The sequence below is a fragment of the Polypterus senegalus genome, chromosome 9 (genome assembly GCF_016835505.1).
Source record: "Polypterus senegalus isolate Bchr_013 chromosome 9, ASM1683550v1, whole genome shotgun sequence".
Taxonomy (NCBI): domain Eukaryota; kingdom Metazoa; phylum Chordata; class Cladistia; order Polypteriformes; family Polypteridae; genus Polypterus; species Polypterus senegalus.
The window spans coordinates 175,070,172-175,091,410 of record NC_053162.1 but is presented as its reverse complement, the minus strand read 5'-3'; the positions used below and the strand labels follow the sequence as shown (position 1 = coordinate 175,091,410).

Below are 21,239 nucleotides of genomic sequence, written 5' to 3'. Positions count from 1 at the left end.
AAAACTGAATTTTTGGAAAATTCCAATAATTTGTATACGAGAAAGTAAAAACCCCAAAACAACAGTCTGTAACATCATGAAAAGCGGCCAAAGGGCAGGAGTGGAAATAATCACAGTCCAGTATTCAAAGGAGATTCGGAGAACGATATCAAGGCCGTACTGCAAAATGCAAACCACTCATCAGCAGTAAAAATCAGAAAGCCAGATTGGAATTTGCAAAAAAGTACAGAGATAAGCCACAGCAGTTCTGGAACAAAGTTTTATGGACTGATGAAACCAAGATCAATCTCTACTAAAGTGACGGAAAGGCCAAAGTATGGAGAAAGAGGGGGTCTGCTTATGATTCTAAGCATACAAGCTCACCTGTGAAGCATGATGGAGGTTCTGTCATGGCTTGGGCTTGCATGGCTGATTCTGGAACAGGCTGAATCATTTTTATTGATGATGGAACTCAGAAGTAAACATATTGTCTGCCGATTTATGGAGAAATGCATCCAAACTAATTGGGAGGAACTTTATTATGCAGCAAGACAATGGTCCAAAACACACTGCCACACCAGCAACGGACTTCATCAGGAGAGAAAAATGAAAGGTTTTGGACTGGCCAAGTCAATTACCAGATCTTAAGCCAACTGAACATGCATTTCACCTCCTAAAGGAAGAAACCCCGCAAAAGAGATAGCAACTAGAAGATGCTGTGGTAAAAGCCTGGAAAGGCCTAACTGATGAAGAAACAAGAAATCTGATGGAGTCTATTGGTTGTAGGCCTGATGCAGTTATTGCAAACAAGGGATATGCAACCAAATATTAAGTATTTTTTACGTTAATTTAGTTGAAAACATTCCAGTTATTTTGCTAACTTGAAAAATTGGGTATTTTGATGCAAAATGTGCTCTTTTCTATGTTGTTTAACTTATCGAGATGTAAATACCAGGGAGTGATAGATGAATCTCTGTGATCTTTCTTCTCATTTTCATCTTTTGTTCTCATGCATAAATGTCACAACAAAACCAAATTTACTGGTCTTGCTGTTCCAATACTTCTGGATGGTGACTGTATTTGTAGCACCCATGGGCAAAAGGGTTTTCCATTCAGGGTTAGTTTTTTTTTTTTTATAATATTGATTTGTATCCTCAGGTCTCCTTCCTCCATTCCCTGCACTACCCTGAAGCTCAGGAGCGAGGACTACAAGTCACCTACGTGTGCTGGAACTCGACTGGCTCTGTCATTGCCAGTGCTTATGGCCGGTAGGAACTCTCATACTTTTACTCCATGACCTCCAACGTTCATGGCTGGTCTGGGGGTGGCAGGCTAGAGCTTTGGTTACAAGAGGATTCAACAAAGAGCATCCTCTAAGAAAACCTAAGTCCTGTCTATTCAGTAAGAGATTCTGCAATGGGCACAGAATAGGTGACGCACATTTCTTTGGGGCTGGACTTGCAGATGTGTAAATCACATAGTCTAAGTGGCAAGGCTACCAGAGGGGATGAATTTCTGTCTTTGAATAATATATATATAAAAATACTTTTAAAAACCATGCCTATATTAAGTTAAAAAGTCTACTAAAAAGTAAGTCTCTCATAGATCACCTGTGAAATAAAAGGTGGGGGCTTTTGCTAAGATTTTAAGAAGTGTTTTTTGAATGTTGATTGATGAAAAGCGCATATATATTATAATATTATTTTCAACTTTTTAGTTTTGGGTTTGTTTTAGTATAATTTTGTAATCAATATTTTAACACGGGTGGCACGGTCGCACAGTGGGTAGCGGTGCTGTCTTGCAGTAAGGAGACTGGGTTTGCTTCCCGGGTCCTCCCTGCGTGGAGTTTGCATGTTCTCCCCGTCCAAAGACATGCAGGTTAGGTGCATTGGTGATCCTAAATTGTCCCTTGTGTGTGTCTGTGTGTGTGTGTGCCCTGCAGTGGGCTGGCGCCCTGCCCAGTGCCCTGTGTTGGCTGGGATTGGCTCCAGCAGACCCCCATGACCCTATGTTAGGATATAACGGGTTGGATAATGGATGGATGGATATTTGAACACTTTCCTTAATATTTCTATCCGTTACTAGCGCCATCTATTGATGAAAGCTTGAACTATTCTTCATATTAAAATTTTATTTCTTAATTAACATGGATTAATTGATCAATTAGTGAAACTGATTATTGATTCATGTATTGTCATCGGAAGTACGTGTGAAATTTCAAGTCATTTGGACAATAGGAAGTAGGTTAAATATCGATTACAAGATTTGTATTAGACAACAAACAGGTGAAGTTAAAGTAAGTATGGTCATAAAATTGCCAAGTTCATATTTTATGTGTAAAGTGTGCACAGGTATTGTTACTTGAGAATTTCATTAGCAAGTTAGGAGGAAATATAGTCAAAGCATGACATTAAGTTGCATTTGAGGACTTAGTTAACTTGCATAATTGAATATTTTTAATTTTATTTACTTAATCAGAGAGACAGATGTTATATTTTTGTTTGTTGGGTGTTTTTGTAATGGTGGGTCATATCCAAAAGTAATAGTGATAACAGAACGTAATTACAGTAATTCCTCACTGTCCATGGATTTGCTTTATTCACTGTTACATTTTCGTGATACCTGCGGTTGATTCACAACTCTTTGTGGCCTTACACAGCACAAAAACAATTCCATGGGGCTTCACGGCAGGGAAACGTGACATTGATCGATAACAGGCCTGTGAAGCCCTTAGATGTCTGGGGCTGGTAAGCCACTGACAATCCTTTTCACGATGTACCGTTTCTTTTCTGCACTAGGCCTCTGTGCTTTAGTTTTCCAGGTATGGATGGCCCTCTGTTGGTTTGCTTGTCAGAAGTGTTGAATTTTTTTCAACAAGAAAAAAAGTTTTTTTTTGTTACAGAAAGATGCAAGAACCAAAATGTCAACATAAATACAGTTGAAAAGGTATATTGAGTGCCCACTGTTGTACGGATGCAGATTTAGTACATGTCCTTTGTGTGACATGTTTTGAGACAGTCGCCAACGCACAGCATGATGTTGCAATCGGGACAGTAGAAATGTGTTTCTTTATGCGCTGTTCTTATATTTTTTTTCTGTTACTTGTGCTTGAGAGGGTAGAATGTCAGTGCCTGATCTGCATGAGAGGCATGTCCATTGTGTTGTTGCAGGCTACCATAGCGCAAGGCTAAGTGACTTAAGCATCTCCTCTGACGTGAACTACATGCTGCATTGTGAACAGTACTTAGGGGGCTAGTGCATTTATTTGTCTGTCGACTTGATTCCAATTATTTTGCCTTTTTGCCACCTAGTTATTGCACACTGTTGCAGTTTTAGGCAAGTGAATTTGCCAGGAATATCACAGCAGTTCAGTCGTAGAGTGCCATATGCATCAGTTACACAATCTGTGTCAACGTCTGATGGCCAGTTCACATTTTCTTCACTATCGCTTGATTCAGCTAATGGTTCAGGTTCAGTTTGTTTGACTTACTAATGAATATTGACAAGTTACCTTAGAGGGGAAACACACAGAAATATTCATGACCTTTTGTGGTTTTTGTTTTTTTGGCAGCATGATGTTATTTTATCCACTAGATGGCAGCAGTATGTCCTGAGAGATACAAGCAGATCATTAACGTCACCCCGAATCTGACTCGAGTGTAATTGCAATTTCATCAAATTCTAAACCCGAGTAACACTTGGGGGTTAACACCAAGGATGTTAAACACCGAAAAATTCTATTTTTTGTATTTTACTTTCCCTGTGTAGTTTATAGTAATGGTTGAGAAAACTTTCAATTTTTGGTTTTCATGCAGAACAAATGAATAGGAAATGTATGATATAATAGAAGCCAACGCTGTACAACAAGTGTGAGAAACATCCAAGGAAAAGAAATCTCATGTTACTCTCGTCACATAATCCACATCTCCGTTATCCAATCGTATGCTCAAAATGTGCACATCACATGCTTTTTTTGTGGAATAAATATTCTGGAATGATCAGTGCGCATTAAACCGAAATCTGTTGGTTATGGGTCTGCCTTTTTGAGTTGCAGACCTGTCTCCCCCCCTCATTTGTTGGCCAAGAGTCCTGTCTTCTGTTCAACAAGTCAGTCCCATGAGGCTTCAGTTTCCTGGTCATGATGTGCACCGATTATTCTGCAAGTATCTGTTTAACAATATTTTAGCAAAAAAGCATGTGTTTTGCAGGTTTTATGAATACAACTTGACAGGTGACATGTGGATTATGTGATGCAAGTGACATTTGCCATTGTAAAGGATTGGTCACCATTGGCTTGTACCATAAACTGTTTTCTCTCCATTCTGCTGAAAAGAGGGTGATTACAGTTTTTCTTGGCCATTACTACAAACTATATGGGTTAAATAGCATATTACAAAACCAACGTTTGGGTGGAGCATTCCTTTACCTTGGATTAAAATGCAGCATTCCACTTAATTGTAAAATTTTGAAGGAGATCCCCCACTTTGACTCTTCAGTGTTGAGAGCTAATGAATTTTCCAAGCAGTATATTACAGAAATGGCTACCTGGGTGTGACAGTTTAAAAAGGGGGGGTTGGTTTGTTAAACATGATAAGTTTTGACCACCAAAGAATGTTGATGAACTGAGGCAGAGGTGGGAACCTGACATGATGCTGTTGGGAGACCAGACGTTTGTGATGGCCAAGATTCACATTTGATTATTAGAAATGGTGGATTCAAACATCCCTGTAATTGGCTCGTTCCCAGGGTTACTGCGTACAAGTTAAAGGTTTAAAAGTGGCGACATGCGCATGAAACCTTTCTTTCAGACTAGAAGATGGTGACTGGAGCACCGAGAAGGCCTACGTGTGTACCTGGAACCTGGACAGGCGAGGACTCAATTCACAGCGACCTGACCTCGTCATTGATGTCCCCAGTTCCGTTCTATGCCTTGCGTTCCACCCAACCCAGCCATCCCTCATTGCGGGTATGCAGCATTTTTCACTTGTATTTTTGATTTTGTTTACTGTGACTGTATCCCTTTTAGCTTCAAAGATGGCAGTGGAGAAGGATTTGCCTTTTGAGAATCTTGTAGGTATATAAAAGTCTGGAAACCTCCTCCTGACTTAGTCTCTGTTTTTTTGTCATCCCTTCAGGAGGTCTGTACAGTGGAGAGGTGCTTGTGTGGGACACCAGCCGATCACCTGACCCCGTCCTTGCCCGAACTGGAATGCTGGACTTGAGCCACAGGGAGCCTGTGTACCAGGTAGGTGGACAAACTTCACAGAATAGTCTATCCATCTTCTGAATTATGCAAGGCGATCTGCAAATGGAGCGAAAAACTGACCCTAGTTGGAGGGGCAAACACACAACCACATTATCACAATAACTCATTGGAATGGTCTAATCAGTTCAACGTGCATGTGTGCAGTCTGTGGCAGAGATCTCCTTAGTGCTGGCCAACAAGCCACAAGTTGAACACAAGTCTTGATGGCTCTAAGACACTGGTGCAAACCTTTGTGCCACCTCTGACCTAGTGTGAAATCTGCCAGTCACTCAAAGAAGCCTTAATTAAGTTTGATCACTCTGATGACGCAGCAGTTATTCCTAAAAATTAAACATCTATCAGTTTTTTAATTGATCAGTTCACCTCAGCAATGATAAAAATACCAAATGGTTTAGAAAAAAATGGTCATATTCTAGTTTGGGTTGCGTTATCATTGAAAAAAAGTCCCACGCCAGCTTTAGTATAGCTAAGTTTTTGACCATCGCTTTTTATAGGAGACATTACTAGTGCTGTTATAATCTTTGTTTTTGATTTTTCTGTGAGATATATAGGCCACTAAAATGCTTCTCAAGTCATGCCAGGACCTTCACCAGCCTGCCCAGATAAGGCTTGCGTCAAACTGCTACCTAAAGGCTGTGGCCTACACAGTCCTAAAAATATGAGGCTAGCTGTAGAAGTTCAAATTGTACTTTAAAAGTTCAAGATCCTGTATAAGAAAAAGGAACCGTCAAGCCTCTGGCAAGAAGTCCAACATAAAAATCGTTCTGTATAAATAATTTATTATAACAAAGTAATAAGAGAAGCACAAAATAAGACAATAAGGATAAATGGCAAAAAGTGTATGTGTGAAGAGATAACCCAAGGGAACCAAATACAAGCCTGCAAACCAACATCAGAATCCAAGGGACAGAGCAATCAATCAGTGAAACTTGAGAATGGAAAGAAAACGTTACTTACAGAATTATCTCCAAACAACAGCCAGTAATCTACTGATGAGGTTCTCTCTCAGGCTTGGTACATAGCCAAAGGGAGGTCCCATCAGGAGTGACATTAGGGTGGCCCCATCTCTTGGGGTTCCAACCACATGACACAAGGAACATCAGAATACTTAAAGAGAGAGTACAAAATTCTAACCCCCGCCCAGCGAACTGCTGCTTACACAGCCTGGTGCCCCTGCCCAGCAAACTGCTGCTTACACAGCCTGGTGCCCCTGCCCAGCGAACTGCTGCTTACACAGCCTGGTGCCCCTGCCCAGCGAAATGTTGCTTACACAGCCTGGTGCCCCTGCCCAGCGAAATGCTGCTTACACAGCCTGGTGCCCCTGCCCAGCAATTGCTGCTTACACAGCCTTGCTGCTTACACAGCCTGGTGCCCCTGCCCAGCGAATTGCTGCTTACACAGCCTGGTGCCCCTGCCCAGCAAACTGCTGCTTACACAGCCTGGTGCCCCTGCCCAGCGAACTGCTACTTACACAGCCTGTGATGCACTTGTAGACCACTGCCTTTCCAGCCAATCTATTCAGAGCTCCCTGCTGGCTTCTTTCTCATAAACGTGCAGTTGGCACCAGGTGATCTTTAACACCACAACATGTTTTCAACAATTTAAATTTTCTGACTTTCAAGGGGTCCCATAGGGCACAGGCTCTCCCCTTATTTTAAGCCTTATGTATAAGCTGTTATTAAGCACAATAGAGGATCTGCCAGTGAGGAAGCAGCAGTCTTTCAGTGGTGTTTGCCCCCCTCATCTGCGCTGCTTGTTAATTGTTATTTGGATAAAATTAAAGGAAACAAATTACCCAGGAAAAAGGTAAATAGGAAAACAACAAAATAGTTAAGCATTTATAGTGATGGCAAAAATACAAAGCTGCTTATAAATCTCCCACTACTGATCTTTTCTAAATACAGGATTAGTGAAAAAGAAAAAAACGCAGCTAGTTAAACATTCAGGTTAGTTAAATGGAAATGACATTCTGATTGTGAAACTGATGGAACAAAAACCAGCAGCCAGAAGAAGACCCAGTACTGGGATTGAGAAGCCATCATCATAGTACCACAAATGAAGAGGTGAGCATCAGCACAGGGATTCTCAGTAATTCAGCGTAAATATTCTGGGCTGAGAATAAGTGGTCAGTATTTAGGACTTCTGGGTGAGATCTTGTCAATAATGTGCAGAAAAAAACTCTAGTAAAATGGTATTGCTTTGAATAAGAACAAAAACCACTACATTAAAAATCATTTATCTCCAATTATGATGCTGTGCTAGATATTGAAAGCATAATGAGAAAAGACAGATGAGCAAAGGTCATGTTTGATCTTGGAAGGGTCCAAGGGTGACTCTGTTCTTCATGCTCTGTATTATACAGACGTGAACAGAGTGTCCCAAATTCCTACAACAGCCCTTGAATTGCTGTGGACTCGCACCACTAAACATCTTAGTTCGAAGACTTGTGATGTGGTGAACTGTTGCTGGCTTAGAAGTGATCTAAGTGGAGAGCTCCTTTAGTTGGCCGCACTGTTAGCAGAGCCCTTTCTAGTGATCTCAGCTAATCTTTTTTTCTGTCAGCCTCCACCTTTTCTGTGCACTGTTGTCACTACACACCAACCGTCTACAGAGCAAATCCCATCCTCGTTGCCAATCGATTTTCCTTGGACTCACACCACAAAGTATCCCAATTCAAAGATTTGTGCTGTGGTAACTGCCAGTGGCCAGCTGATAGCCTGCCACAGTTTGGCTCAGAAACGGTCTCCTTGCAGCACAACCTAAATGAAGAGCTCCTTAAGTCAGCCATGCAAAGACTGCCTCTGAGCACTGGAAGTGCCTCTGATTTACACTAAACTCCTGTTATGAGCCAAAACTAGCAGGAGAGATTTACACATCTATTCCTGCATTATAAATTAACATTTCCTAATTGTGCCCAAATCTGAAGCAATGAAATGAGTGTGACAAAATAATACCAGTACAACCTGGATGGATAGCAGCTCGTCTTGCTAGGAGTCTAGACATCCAATATTCATCTTAGTAGAGTCTTTGATCTGATGTTGTCTCTGGATGGAAAGATCAAGTTAAGACACAGAGACATTGAGCTCTGTACGGCTCTGAATTTATGCCAGTTTGATGTACACCTTGGGCCATTGGGGTGTCATAGGTTTGGGCTCGACTTTCCTGTCACATTCAGGCCTCATGCCCTTTGACCAATGACTTGTGTCCCTGAAACGTCTACCAGCCATGCTGTTCACCGTAGCCCTTAGGTAGGTCAAGACTTGTTTTCAGTCCTTCCAGTTGTCCCCAGTTTTTAGTTTCTACTGATTGTGATCTGGTGTTATCCAAGTCGAACACACTGTCACTACCCGATTTGGACTGGAAACCTGATTTGGACAACACATACGCAAAAAATACGTCATTTCCACTACTCTAATCACTGCCCTATTTGGACAATGCATGCATGAGATTGTTTTTATGTTAGTGTAAAATGAATTATTTTAATAATGTAATTCTGTTCATACAAGTTGTTTTTTGTACCTGAGGTAACATTTGGAACTTGTTTTGTGGCAATAAGAAGTAGTTTGGTTTGTGCGTCTTCCTAACTAAATGAGACTATTTAATTCCTTCACTGTCTTGACAGATGGTGAGAATGTAGTAACGCAACTGACACCATACATTTTTTAATTTGCACGCTGACTGTTCAGCTTGTGTCTTTAATGGTACGTGTGCTTTTTAAATATCGCTTTTTCACTAAACAACAGAGAAGTAAAAAGTGGTCACTTTAAAAAACGTATAATCACGTATGACTCATTTGAATTATATATGTTTAAAATGTAATAAAATTATAGTACAGTAATCCCTCCTCGATCGCGGGGGTTGCGTTCCAGAACCCCCCGCGATAGGTGAAAATCCGCGAAGTAGAAACCATATGTTTGTATGATTATTTTTATATATTTTAAGCCCTTAGAAACGCTCCCACACTGTTTATAAATATTCTCCGCACAGTTATACAGTAAACCCTTGTTTATCGCGGTTAATCCGCTCCAGACAGATAAATGAATTTCCACGAAGTAGGATTCTTTATTTATAAATCTAATATTTTCGCAGTTAGAGCATAGAAAACCTGTTTACGACCTTCTAAATACGTTTTTTAACATTATTAGAGCCCTCTAGACATGAAATAACACCCTTTAGCCAAACGTTTAAACTGTGCTCCATGACAAGACAGAGATGACAGTTCTTTCTCACAATTAAAAGAATGCAAACATATCTTCCTCTTCAAAGTGCGCGTAAGGAGCGGAGAATGTCAGAGAGAGAGTAAAGTAAACAATGAAAAATCAATAGGGCTGTTGCGCTTTTAAGTATGCAAGCACCGCGATAAAGCAGCGGCAATGAAGGGATCAATGCGAAGGTAGCCTTTCCGCATTTTTTACAGGAGCGTCCGTATCTTCTAAGCAAACAGCTTCTGTGCAAACAGCCCCTCTGCTCACACCCCCTCCGTCAGGCGCAGAGAATGTCAGAGAGGGTGAGATAGACGCAGAGACAAGCAAACAATCGAGCACCACGAGGAAAGCATATCTTATAGCATTGAGGAGTTTTAGTTAATATGTAATACATGCTCTGATTAGGTAGCTTCTAAGCCATCCGCCAATAGCGTCCCTTGTATGAAATCAACTGGGCAAACAAACTGAGGAAGCATGTACCATAAATTAAAAGACCCATTGTCCGCAGAAATCCGAATCAGCGAAAAATCCGCAATATATATTTACATATGCTTACATATAAAATCCGTGATAGAGCAAAACCGCGAAAGTCAAAGCGCGATACAGCAAGGGATCACTGAATTCAAAAATTGATAGTTACAATAAAAGTAATCAACAAAATCCTAATTAATTTAGTAATAAATTTGTTGCATAGCATTTCCCCACCCCACTGAAATATATTCTTAAAATATTTGACAGAGTGACCAAATAATTAAAGAATACTTGTCAAAGTCATAAAAACACATTGTAAAAGAATATCGTAAAACGATAACGGACATTATGTACCTTTGCTGCGCATATATTGTCCAAATTAGGTTTCTGGTCCAAACTGGGTAGTGACACACGTGTAATGATCTCTTCTCTCTGACTTACTAAGTAGTAGACAGAGCAGCTTCCAAGAGAAGTTTTTCTAAGTACAAACTTTATCATAATATTATACAAAACTAGGGGGCTTTTTCCCCTGCTCGCTGCGCTTGCCAAACCCCAGGCCAGCGCTTTATGCTAGCCTCTTTGCGGTTCTGCCGCTCGCGTATGGGAATGCGGATGTGCAATTTAAACAGATTTTAATTTTCATTTGAAGTGTTACATTTTCATCAACACGACATATAACTGCCCGTGAGTGAATTTCGTTTCCTTCTCTCTATTAAATAAAACAACTTTTTCAAATGTTTTTTGTTTGCAAAAAGTATTCTAATGGGAAACTGTTAACGTTTTAATACGAATGGCGTATCAAGATCTCCTTTGGTGTCTAATGTTATCCCCTGAAGATGTACTACATTACCTTTCTTGGATACATCCTTCTTTCTACAGTAATTTGACCGGTGGAAGACCGGACAGCGTTAACGGTTGTAGATATTCTACGTGTTGTAAGTTGTTGTTTTCATCTTCCGCACCATCATCACCAACTGTTTCAGTCTATTGATACGCATTTAACCATTTTTCCGTGTTACGGAGCGACATTTTTGGCGTAAATTTGTTTGACTTCATCGTTTCTCAGTGCTAGGATTGCCCGTGTACTCACTTTTTCTGTTGTTAACCCTTCATGATGAAATTCTTCAATAAGATTTGGACATAACAAGTCCATAAGTCGTAAAGTGAGGAGAATGTAAAATATATAAGAGCTGAGAGTGTGGGAAGTGTGTCTGTCAAAAGCATTCACACGAATGAGAGGTGAGAGGACCGTGGTCTTGTTTGAAAATGGTTGATAAGAGGGTGTGACTTGAAAGAATCTCATGGCAATATTCTCGTCTTGCAGGACTTGAAAAAATCTTTTCCAAAAAGTCTCGTTGCATCAAAAGATTTTTTTTATATAATTGGGAGATGTAAAATCTGAAACTAAATCACACCATCATTCATGTCATGCCAGTTGAGCCCGGCCAGTTTAACGTAGTACAAGATGGAGAAGTCGAGATTTCACTCCTTTTAGATGCAGAAATCTTCAGAAAGAGGCTAGCACTGAGAAAGAAACACAGTGGTGGTAATGATGTGAAATTCTTACTTGCAACATGCGGCACACTGCCACTTCCCAGCACCATAATAAAAAGGCTTTGTTAAAATACAGAACTCCATTTTAATTAATAGTTTGATAGGTATTTGATGCTGTGTGCTTATTGGGTGTAGAAGTGGACACGTGTTGAACTTGTGTCTGTGATTTCTGTAACTGGTAAAGGGTTTGTGAAACTCTCTTTATACTGTAATGTTGGTGGGCCGGACCAGAGTGAGAAATGCAGCTCAGATGTCTGTTTGAAGAGGTGGAACCAGCAGGGATAGTCAAGCAGAAATCTAACCAGAGCAGCCTGGCTTGTGGGGCTGAAAGGCAAGCATGTACTAGGAAACACTTTGGGGGGGTCATTTCTCCACTATTAAGGTCCATTGGCCTGAGCACATTGCAAACAACAGGACCTCTGGAAGGATTCTGCTTAGATTGGCTCAGGGAACTGGGAAAAGTGTGTCAGACTGTACTGCCATTGAGATGAACGGTGTGAGACGGAGCTGGCGGCGTCAGTTAGCGGACATGGGGCAAGACAGATGAGAGCGTGTGACGTGGTGTTGAAGAGTAGCCAGGGAAACATATGAGAGTGACATAACCCACAGTCCTTTTAAAGGCTACCTGCCCCAAAGAGTGCTAAGTTCATTCCCAGGGTTGGACACGCCTGTGAAAAGTGGCAGATTTAATATGACTAATGCTTAGCAATGCAAGGCACACCAAGGCGTAAACAGACACATTTTGTTTTTCTCATTTAATTCCCAGGGTCTCCAAAACCCATGCAAGAGCTGATACAGTGGAACCTCGGTTCACGACCATAATTCGTTCCAAAACTCTGGTCGTAAACCGAAGCAATTTCCCCCATAGGATTGTATGTAAATACAATTAATCTGTTCCAAACCATACGAACTGTATATAAATATATATTTTTTTTAGTTTTTAAGCACAAATATAGTTAATTATACCATAGAATGCACAGCGTAATAGTAAACTAAATGTAAAAACATTGAATAACACTGAGAAAACCTTGAACAACAGAGAAAACTAACACTGGAAGAGTTTGCACTATAGTGCTAGGAATTGCTCGCTAAAAACACTTTTTTTTAATGAGTTTTAAGCACAGGGAAAAAAATGAACATTTGAAAATCCGTAATTTAATAAACCACCAAGAAAAGTAACATTGCAACAATGCACGCTACGAACCGATCGCTGTAAACAGAACTGAAAACATAAAACAAGCCTTTTCTACCTTATGCGTCCAGCCTTCCCTCTCTCTCTCGCTCTCTCTCTCTTTCGTGTGTGCGTGTGTCTCTTCATGAGCCTGGGCGCCTGTGTGTGTGTGTGTGTGTGTGTGTGTGTGTGTGTGTGTGTGTTTGTGTGTGTGTGTGTGTGTGTGTGTGTGTGTGTGCGCACCTGCCTCTGTCTCGGGCGCCTCTGTGCATGTGTGTGTCTGTCGCGCGAGCCTGTGTGTGTGTGTGTCTCTCTCTCTCTCTTGCTCACTGCACAGGAAATGCACAGGGAGAGACTGAAAATGTACAAACCGAAAGGGAAACTGGCTTGTTCGTATACCGAGTGTGTGGTTGTGACCGGAGGCAAAAGTTTGGCAAACTTTTTGGTCGTAAACCGATTCATACGTGTACCGAGACGTTCGTGAACCGAGGTTCCACTGTATATCTTTGATACATGTGCTTTCATCGTGAACACGCATGAAAAAATGTTTAAATTGACGTCTCAGGCCAAACAAGCATTTTTAGTAAATGTCAAGAACATTACCCACGTTGAAAATCTTAATCTCGCAGTGGTTTACCCCAAGTAAAGTGTAAACAGCCAGTGTGTCCCAAAGTACCAAACGCCACAATTCTTGCCATTTTGTCCATCCAAGTAGTCTAAAGCAGCTTATTGTTTGCGGTTTTCTTCATGCAGTTTAGAGCAGATAGTCCTTTGTAAAGTCTGCAAGCCGATGTCACATTACACAACTTCCTGTTACAAGGTATATCATACTCGCTGACTTTCTTTGCCAGCCTTGTCACTGGACTGTTCCAGTTTAACTCTTTTAGGGTTTTATATTTATGTTTTTCTGTTTTGGTCCAAGGCTGAATATTTTTTCCAAAAAACTTTTTCAAAAATTTTTATGACAAAATGTCACTCTGTTTTATGTTCCATGAGCCTGTACAGTATATGAAATCACGTAGTTATTACATACCCGTTTGTCATTATTCATAAGCTGAAAGGCTCTTTCTGGGGAAAAAAAACAACTTGAAGTAGTCGAGTGGCTGGTAATCCTTGGTGTCTACGAGCACAGGGGTCACCAAGTCCGGTCCTGGAGGACCACCGTGGCTGCAGGTTTTCATTCTAACCCTCTTTTTATTGAGTGCCCTGTTCTTTTGAATTCATTTTAATTGACTTATTATTTTATTATTATTATTTTTACCACGCTTATTTTAACTTCACCTGTTTGTTGTCTGGTACAAATCTTGTAATCGATATTTAACCCACTTCCTGTTGCCCAAATTACTTGAAATTTTGCACACTTACTCACTTCCGATGACAATACATGAATCAGTAATCATCAATTTCACTTAATTGATCAATTAATCCATGTTAATTAAGAAATGAAATTTTCATATGAAGAATAGTTCAAGCTTTCACCAATAGATGGTGCCAGTAACAGATAGAAATATTAAGGAAAGTGTTAAAATATCCATCCATTATCCAACCCGCTATATCCCAACACAGGGGCACGGGGGTCTGCTGGAGCCAATCCCAGCCAACACAGGGCGCTGGGCAGGGCGCCAGCCCACCGCAGGGCACACAGACACACCACACCAAGCACACACTAAGGACAATTTAGGATCGCCAATACACCTAACCTGCATGTCTTTGGACTGTGGGAGGAAATCCACGCAGGGAGGACCTGGGAAGCAAACCCAGTCTCCTTACTGCGAGACAGCAGCGCTACCCACTGTGCGACCGTGCCACCCGTGTTCAAATATTGATTACAAAGTTATACTGAAACAAGCCCAAGACTAAAAAGTTGAAAATAATATATATATATATATATAAAAAATACTTTTTAAAAACCATGCTTACAGTATATTAAGTTAAAAAGTGTGCTTAAAAGTAAAAAATAAGTCTCTCATAGATCACTCGTAAAACAAAAGGTGAGCGCTTTTCATCAATCAATAAAATCTTAGCAAAAGCGCCCACCTTTTGTTTTACGAGTGATCTATGAGAGACTTATTTTTTACTTTTAAGCACACTTTTTAACTTAATATAAGCATGTATTATATATATATATATATATATATATATATATATATATATATATATAAGGACAATACGTTATAAATGAAACGCAGATGACTAAGTGAGGAAGAAAGAACAGTGCAAAGAAAAGAGACTCAAAAGTGTTGGAGAGACAAAAAAGAAAGAGAATAATCGAGGTGCAAATTCAGAAAATAAGGAAAGTAATTATCAGCCTGGAACAAGTGGAATTGGGGAAAAAAAAGGCGGACATTGACGCTAAACACATGCAGAGCAGGTTAGAGATTATGAAAGCAGCAAACAACAACAGTTTCAAAACAAAGAAAGTAAAGATCACATTAGTGCGAAGAAAGAGAAATTATTACTCGGAGAAATAACGAAAAGGCGAATAGAGATCGAATATATGGACACAGGTGATATGTCAGAAGTATGTAAATATTGTAAGGCTTTGAAGTTTAAGTCAGAGAATTTCAAAAACGGAGTTTACCTCACATGCATTAATTGGTTACTTTGCAAAAAAAAAAATAATGAACTGCTGATGATGAAGATCGTTTTGTCTGTGCTGAAATTCCAAACAGAGAAACGGATCCTGAATTACGGTACAAAGTCATTAAACACGTCTCGCTGACTTCATTAAAATGTTTCAGCACGTTGGGCCTCGAAAGATCTCTTCTAAATATTGTTTTTACAGAGGTTACTGAAATAAAAGTAAAACTAATCAAATAGCAACAATTCAAAGAAAAAAAAAATCTTAAAAGTGTGTATCCGGAAAACCAAAAATGGGGTTTGGCGAGCGAAGCAAGCAGGGGGCAAAGACCCCTAGTTGTTAAAAATGAACTTTTGGACCGAGAGATTTCTTTCGGCATGCGTTTTACTCGTGCTTGATCTCGCTTTATACTTCCGCGGCTACAATAATAATGTAGCGTACCGTCGGTTCATTTAAGCCGTAATGGGGAGTGACGTCCGCGTAACGCTTTCCTTCCCTTCTTAGAAGATGCAGGACGCTGGGGAGCCATCTTAGGGCTTAAAACAAAACGAAAAGTTCACAAAATGTTTGCTCACAACAATCGGACCACAAGCAAGAGAACTGAGATGCGTTGGGGACCCAAGCGCGCTGTTCTTGCGAGATTACACCACGTTAGCAGCAGCCAATCAGAGCCAAAGAGAATGAAAATCCAACTCTGATTAGTTGTGTATCCTCTTTCAGCCAATAACGGGCCTTGTAAGAAATCATCTGCGTACTGTAACGTGAAACTCTTTGCCTACCGTAGTGACTGCTGAAAACCGTATGCTTTTTTATGAATTGGCTGCAAAGTACACTACAGGTAGGATGTACTTATTGAATTTTTCCACGATATAGCGGGGGCGCGATAGCTGAATCACGATACAGCGGGGGATCACTGTACATGCATTGTCACAGTACCTAAACTAAAGTGTCACCAATACATTTGATCATAATTTGGAATTACACTTGAGACGGGAATTTGTAGGCCAAATGGTGAGCCTCGATTTTTAAAAAGTGGCTCGATGCATGGAAGACATTCGAACACTCCAGACGAGAACAGGCCATTCAGCCCAACAAAGCTCGCCATGTCCTATCCACTTGTTTCCTCCAAGAAAACATCAAGTCGAGTTTTGAAAGTCCCTAACGTCTTACTGTCTACCACACTACTTGGTCGCTTATTCCAAGTGTCTATCGTTCTTTGTGTAAAGACAAACTTCCTAATGTTTGTGTGAAATTTACCCTTAACAAGTCTCCAGCTGTGTCCCCGTGTTCTTGATGAACTCATTTTAAAGTCACCGTCTCGATCCACTGGACTAATGCCCTTCATAATTTTAAACACTTCAGTCATGTCACCTCTTAATCTTCTTTTGCTTAAACTGTAAAGGCTCAGCTCTTTTAATCTTTCCTCATCACTCATCCTCTGTAGCCCTGAATCAGCCTCGTCGCTCTTCTCTGGACCTTTTCTAGCACTGTTATGTCCTTTTTGTACCCTGGAGACCCAAACTGCCCCCAGTACTCCAGATGAGGCCTCACCAGTGTGTTATAAAGGTTGAGCAGAACCTCCTGTGACTTGTACTCCACACATCAAGGCGCTATATAACCTGACAGTCTGTTAGCCTTCTTAATGGCTTCTCAACACCGTCTGGTAGTCGACAGCTTAGAGTCCACTATGACTCCTAAATCCTTCTCATAAGGTGGACTCTCGATTTTCCGACCACCCATTGTGTATTCAAACCTCACATTTTGACTTCCTGTGTGTAATTCTTTACGTTTACTGACATTAAATTTCATCGTCCACAAATCTGCCCAAGCCTGTCTGCTATCCAAGTCCTTCTGTGATGATATAACGGATTCCAAATTATCTGCTAATCCACCTATCTTGGTATCATCTGCAAACTTAACCAACTTGTTCCTTATATTCCTATCTAAATCATTTATATACTGTATATTAAAAATAGCAGTGGCCCTAGCACTGACCCCTGCTGGTCACCACTCAGTTCTGATGAGGTTCCTCACACCATCACCCTCTGCTTCCTGTGTCTGAGCCAATTCTGCACCCATCTAAAAACATCACCCTGAACTGCCACTTCTTTTAACTTGATGCCCAACCTCTCATGTGGCACCTCATCAGATGCTTTCTGAAAGTCCAGATAAATAATCTCATCTGCTCCACTTGCTCGTATCCTTTTGTTGCCTCCTCTTAGAATTCCAGCCTGTTAGTAAAACACGACCTCCCTCTTCTGAGCTCACGCTGACTGCTCCTAATAACTCCTGTCCTTGCCATGTGCTGCTCAATCTTATCCTTAAGAATTCCTTCCATTACTTTTCCTGTGATGCATGTTAAGCTTACTGGCCTGTAGTCGCTTGGAGTACATGAGTATCATTTTACACCCGTAATCACGTCCTACTGTTCAAGGTGTTTCTAGAGACGCCTGAAGGCCCTGCGCTCCCCTAAAGCCAATGGTCAGATTTGCCAGCTGCAGTTGCTGATCTTGTTGCCAGACCTTAGCAGTTTAAACGACTGAAAACTGGTGGTCATGTCTGATAGACCAACTGTGGACTGAATCTCCACCCCAGTCCTACGTCTGCCAATAGTGTGCTGCCTGACAGAGCTGGTGCTACACAAAGGGTTAACAGCCTGGGCAGGTTCATGGTGGTACGTGTAACTTGCTTGCTTGAAATAAATTCAATAAAAGTTTAAAAGAAAAGAAAGAAAAATTCCACATTTAGATCCTGCACGGGTATAAAATGGGTCACGTCATGTCAGGTGACCTTCATTTACACCACTTTGAGACAACAAACACACCCAATTCTTAGATATGCAAGTGTGCCAAATGTGCCAGTGGGTCTGATGGGTGTACCCATATTGTGCCAGGCAAGAGTCGGCACGAAACATGAAGGCAGCCCAAAGTGATTTAACCCTTTACAGTTCTCTTCTATTTGTGAGGTCCAAACACCCACGGCCATTATTCCTTGTCGCTGCGTTACGTACGTTTGGAATTCCAGATGAGCAACAAAAGACAAAAATCAGACGTGTCAGAGCAGCGAGTCGCTGGGTTACGTCAGACTGGATGACCGGAGCTACGATTATGTAAATGAAGACTGAAAATCGCTGAAGAAATCTCCTAGTGTGTGCGAGTCCCCGTCCCCGTCGTTTAAAATGAAAATCCTCTGCTGACTGATTTGAAATAATTTTATTTATTTGAGGGGAATTGACTGACTTTCTTAGAAAAGGTGCAGTGGATGAGAGCAGTCAGAGTGTCCATGGAAACAACGTTAAAAAGGGAGGCCGATGTGACAAGTTCGCCGCGTATTCTCTCTTTACAATGAGACCGCACACGGAGCTCAGGATGGGCACTGCTGTGCTTACTCTGGGCACTTCGTAAATCCCCAGGTGGCACCCGTGTCCTGGTGCAGTAGTGACTTTAAAAGTCTGCTGCTGGTTTATTTAACATTGGTGGCACTGCTGTGGTTGTAATCTGAAGGGGTACCTGAAGAAGGGCAGAATACCAACCTTCCATTTGTCTCTACAGGTGCGTTGGCTGCCAGGGACCAAAAGGGGGGACGCCTTCAGGGTGCTGAGTGCCAGTGCCGATGGCAAGATCTTGGTGTGGCAGGTGGAGGCCAATGGACGTCTGGGAGTGCACAGCGGCTACGCCCTGATCGCTCAGCAGATTCCACGAAGCACAACGGTGGGCAAGGTGAGTGGCATCTTCAGAAATACAATGCTGTGAAAAAATATTTGCCCCCCATTCCGATTTCCTCTTCATGGCACAGAATTGTTTCTGAGCTCCACCAAATGCACCATTTTTAAACAATCATTTGATCTATTGGAGGACAAAAGTTGACATTTACTATACCACCTGTGTGAAAAAGTAATTGCCCCCCAAGCTTAATACATTGATGTCCATTCCAACGTTCTGGTCATTGTGCTGCAATCGAAAAGAGACTGGCCATCACACTGCATTGGCACACCCCAGCTCTGCCCATTTCATTGACTTACCAAGTGCCACTGTTTGGGATATTTTGAGTCATTGAAGTGGGTGCCACATTTTGCCCGTCGCAGTTCACTGATCCTGGCTTAGGTAGGGATTGGCTTGCTGCCTCTTTTTGTACCTTCATGCTTACCTACACACCAAAAAATAATGGCCAGCTAAGTGACCGATCTGTCCTCTGCTCTTCATGCCACCTCCCTTGCCAATATGTCTGGTGTCTTTCTGTCTGTCCGCCCATCCTCACTGTCTTTCACCTCTGTAGGCTTTAGGCTGCTAGCCCAGGATAGGCCTAAGGTGCAACTCTCCACGTCCGGATTCTGCCACCGTAAGGTCAAGTAGACCCCTGAAGCAACAGGCCAGCACTGTCAGCAGAAGTATGTTTAAAGGTGAAGACAAGAAAGCAGCCATGGCCACCATTGAGGTCCTGTACCCGCCACTGTCATCTCCATAAAGACCTGGAAAGTCAAAATGGAATTGTTATTATTTTATACAGAGAGATTCGCTCGAAAGAGGCCCCGAATATTCGGTAATAACTGTCGCCAGGACGAAACAACGTACAACGTGCTCCTCAGTATACGAGGCTTCGAACAAGCCGGGATGGCCCTGCGACTGAGCGATGAGGTAGGCACCGGAGAGCCGTGACGACGTTTAACCTCCGTTTGCAACTTCAGGGTGCATACCCCCCATACCACCTGTACCACCCATACCGCCCATACCCTTCACTCAGTCACTCGACTTCTCATTGGGATGGTGGTGTGCAGTACTGAGCAGCGCGTCTTCATGGTGCGAACCTATTGGGTCACCAGTTTGTTTAAGCGATGTCAGAATCCACTGGATGATCGCGAGTTAACAGAAGGTGACTTCCAGCATGATGGAGCAACGTGTCACACATCAGCAAGGAGCATGGCAGAAATGGAGTCCTCCTTTGGCAACAGGAGCTTTGGCCACCACAGCCACCGGATCTGACACCACCAGACTTCTTCCTTTGGGGTCTGCTCGAAGGAAAAGCCTGTCGGAAGAAACGTCACACTGAAGATTTGAAGGAAAACACCCGACGTGAAGTTGCTGCTATCCCTCCAAAGAGACGCTTCCGCAACACGTTCAGGAACACGGAGCGCTGTGTCGAACTGCGTCTGGTAGAAAATGGAAACCACGCCCAGCATCGCCTGTAATGCAATCGATTACACAGACGTCAAGGTGTATTTATTTTGGAAATTTCCCCTTGGGATTAATAACGTATCTATCTATCCATCCTAACAGGAGTTACAACAGAATATTCCGGGCCTCTTTTTCAAGCGAATCTCCCAGTACATTGAAAAAGCCCAAAAGACCCAAGTTAGGTTGTGCTCACCGAGAGTGACCTACAGAACAGATCAGGGCGCTGTAGCCACATTACGGTTTGTTTCAATTGCTAAGACAGATTCTGCAATACTGAAGTCGATTTCTCAGAACTCTTCATTCGGTCTGCAATGCCAACTCACAGCCTGACCAGACAGTTAAGCCCTCCGCCAAAATGCACTGCAGCACCAAAACAACAGCCCTTCACGTCCTTCTGGAAGTCCACTGCAGCCCACACAACACTAACAACACACAGCATCACCTAAAATGTAATCTGAATCGTCATCAAAGTATCGGGGTCGCTCCCCGGGTCCTCCCTGCCTGGAGTTTGCATGTTCTCCACGTGTCTGCGTGGGTTTCCTCCCACAATCCAAAGACGTGCAGGTCAGGTGCGTTGGCGATCCTAAATTGTGCTTGGTGTGTGTGTGTGCCCTACGCCCTGCCCGGGGTTTGTTCCTGCCTTGCACCCTGTGTTGGCTGGGATTGGCTCCAGCAGACCCCCGTGACCCTGTAGTTAGGATATAACGGGTTGGACGATGGATGAATGGATGAAAGTATCGTCTCTAAAGTAACTTACATTATTTGTCGCAAACATCGCATTAGAAAACAGAACAATTTTGTACCTTTATAAAATGTCCGGGACTGAACCAACCACACAGCA

The 21,239-nt window shown here is 42.0% G+C and overlaps 1 protein-coding gene across 2 annotated transcripts in view; it reads left to right on the top strand.

Moving 5' to 3' along the window:
- Nucleotides 1–21,239, top strand: part of dync2i2 (dynein 2 intermediate chain 2) — a 44,544-nt gene that overhangs the window by 13,191 nt on the left and 10,114 nt on the right. For both annotated transcript variants that reach the window (XM_039764331.1, XM_039764332.1), the window contains 4 exons: nt 1,138–1,247; nt 4,788–4,945; nt 5,115–5,224; nt 18,779–18,946. In XM_039764331.1, the coding sequence (XP_039620265.1) occupies nt 1,138–1,247; nt 4,788–4,945; nt 5,115–5,224; nt 18,779–18,946 (546 nt within the window). The remainder of the gene's footprint in view (nt 1–1,137; nt 1,248–4,787; nt 4,946–5,114; nt 5,225–18,778; nt 18,947–21,239) is intronic.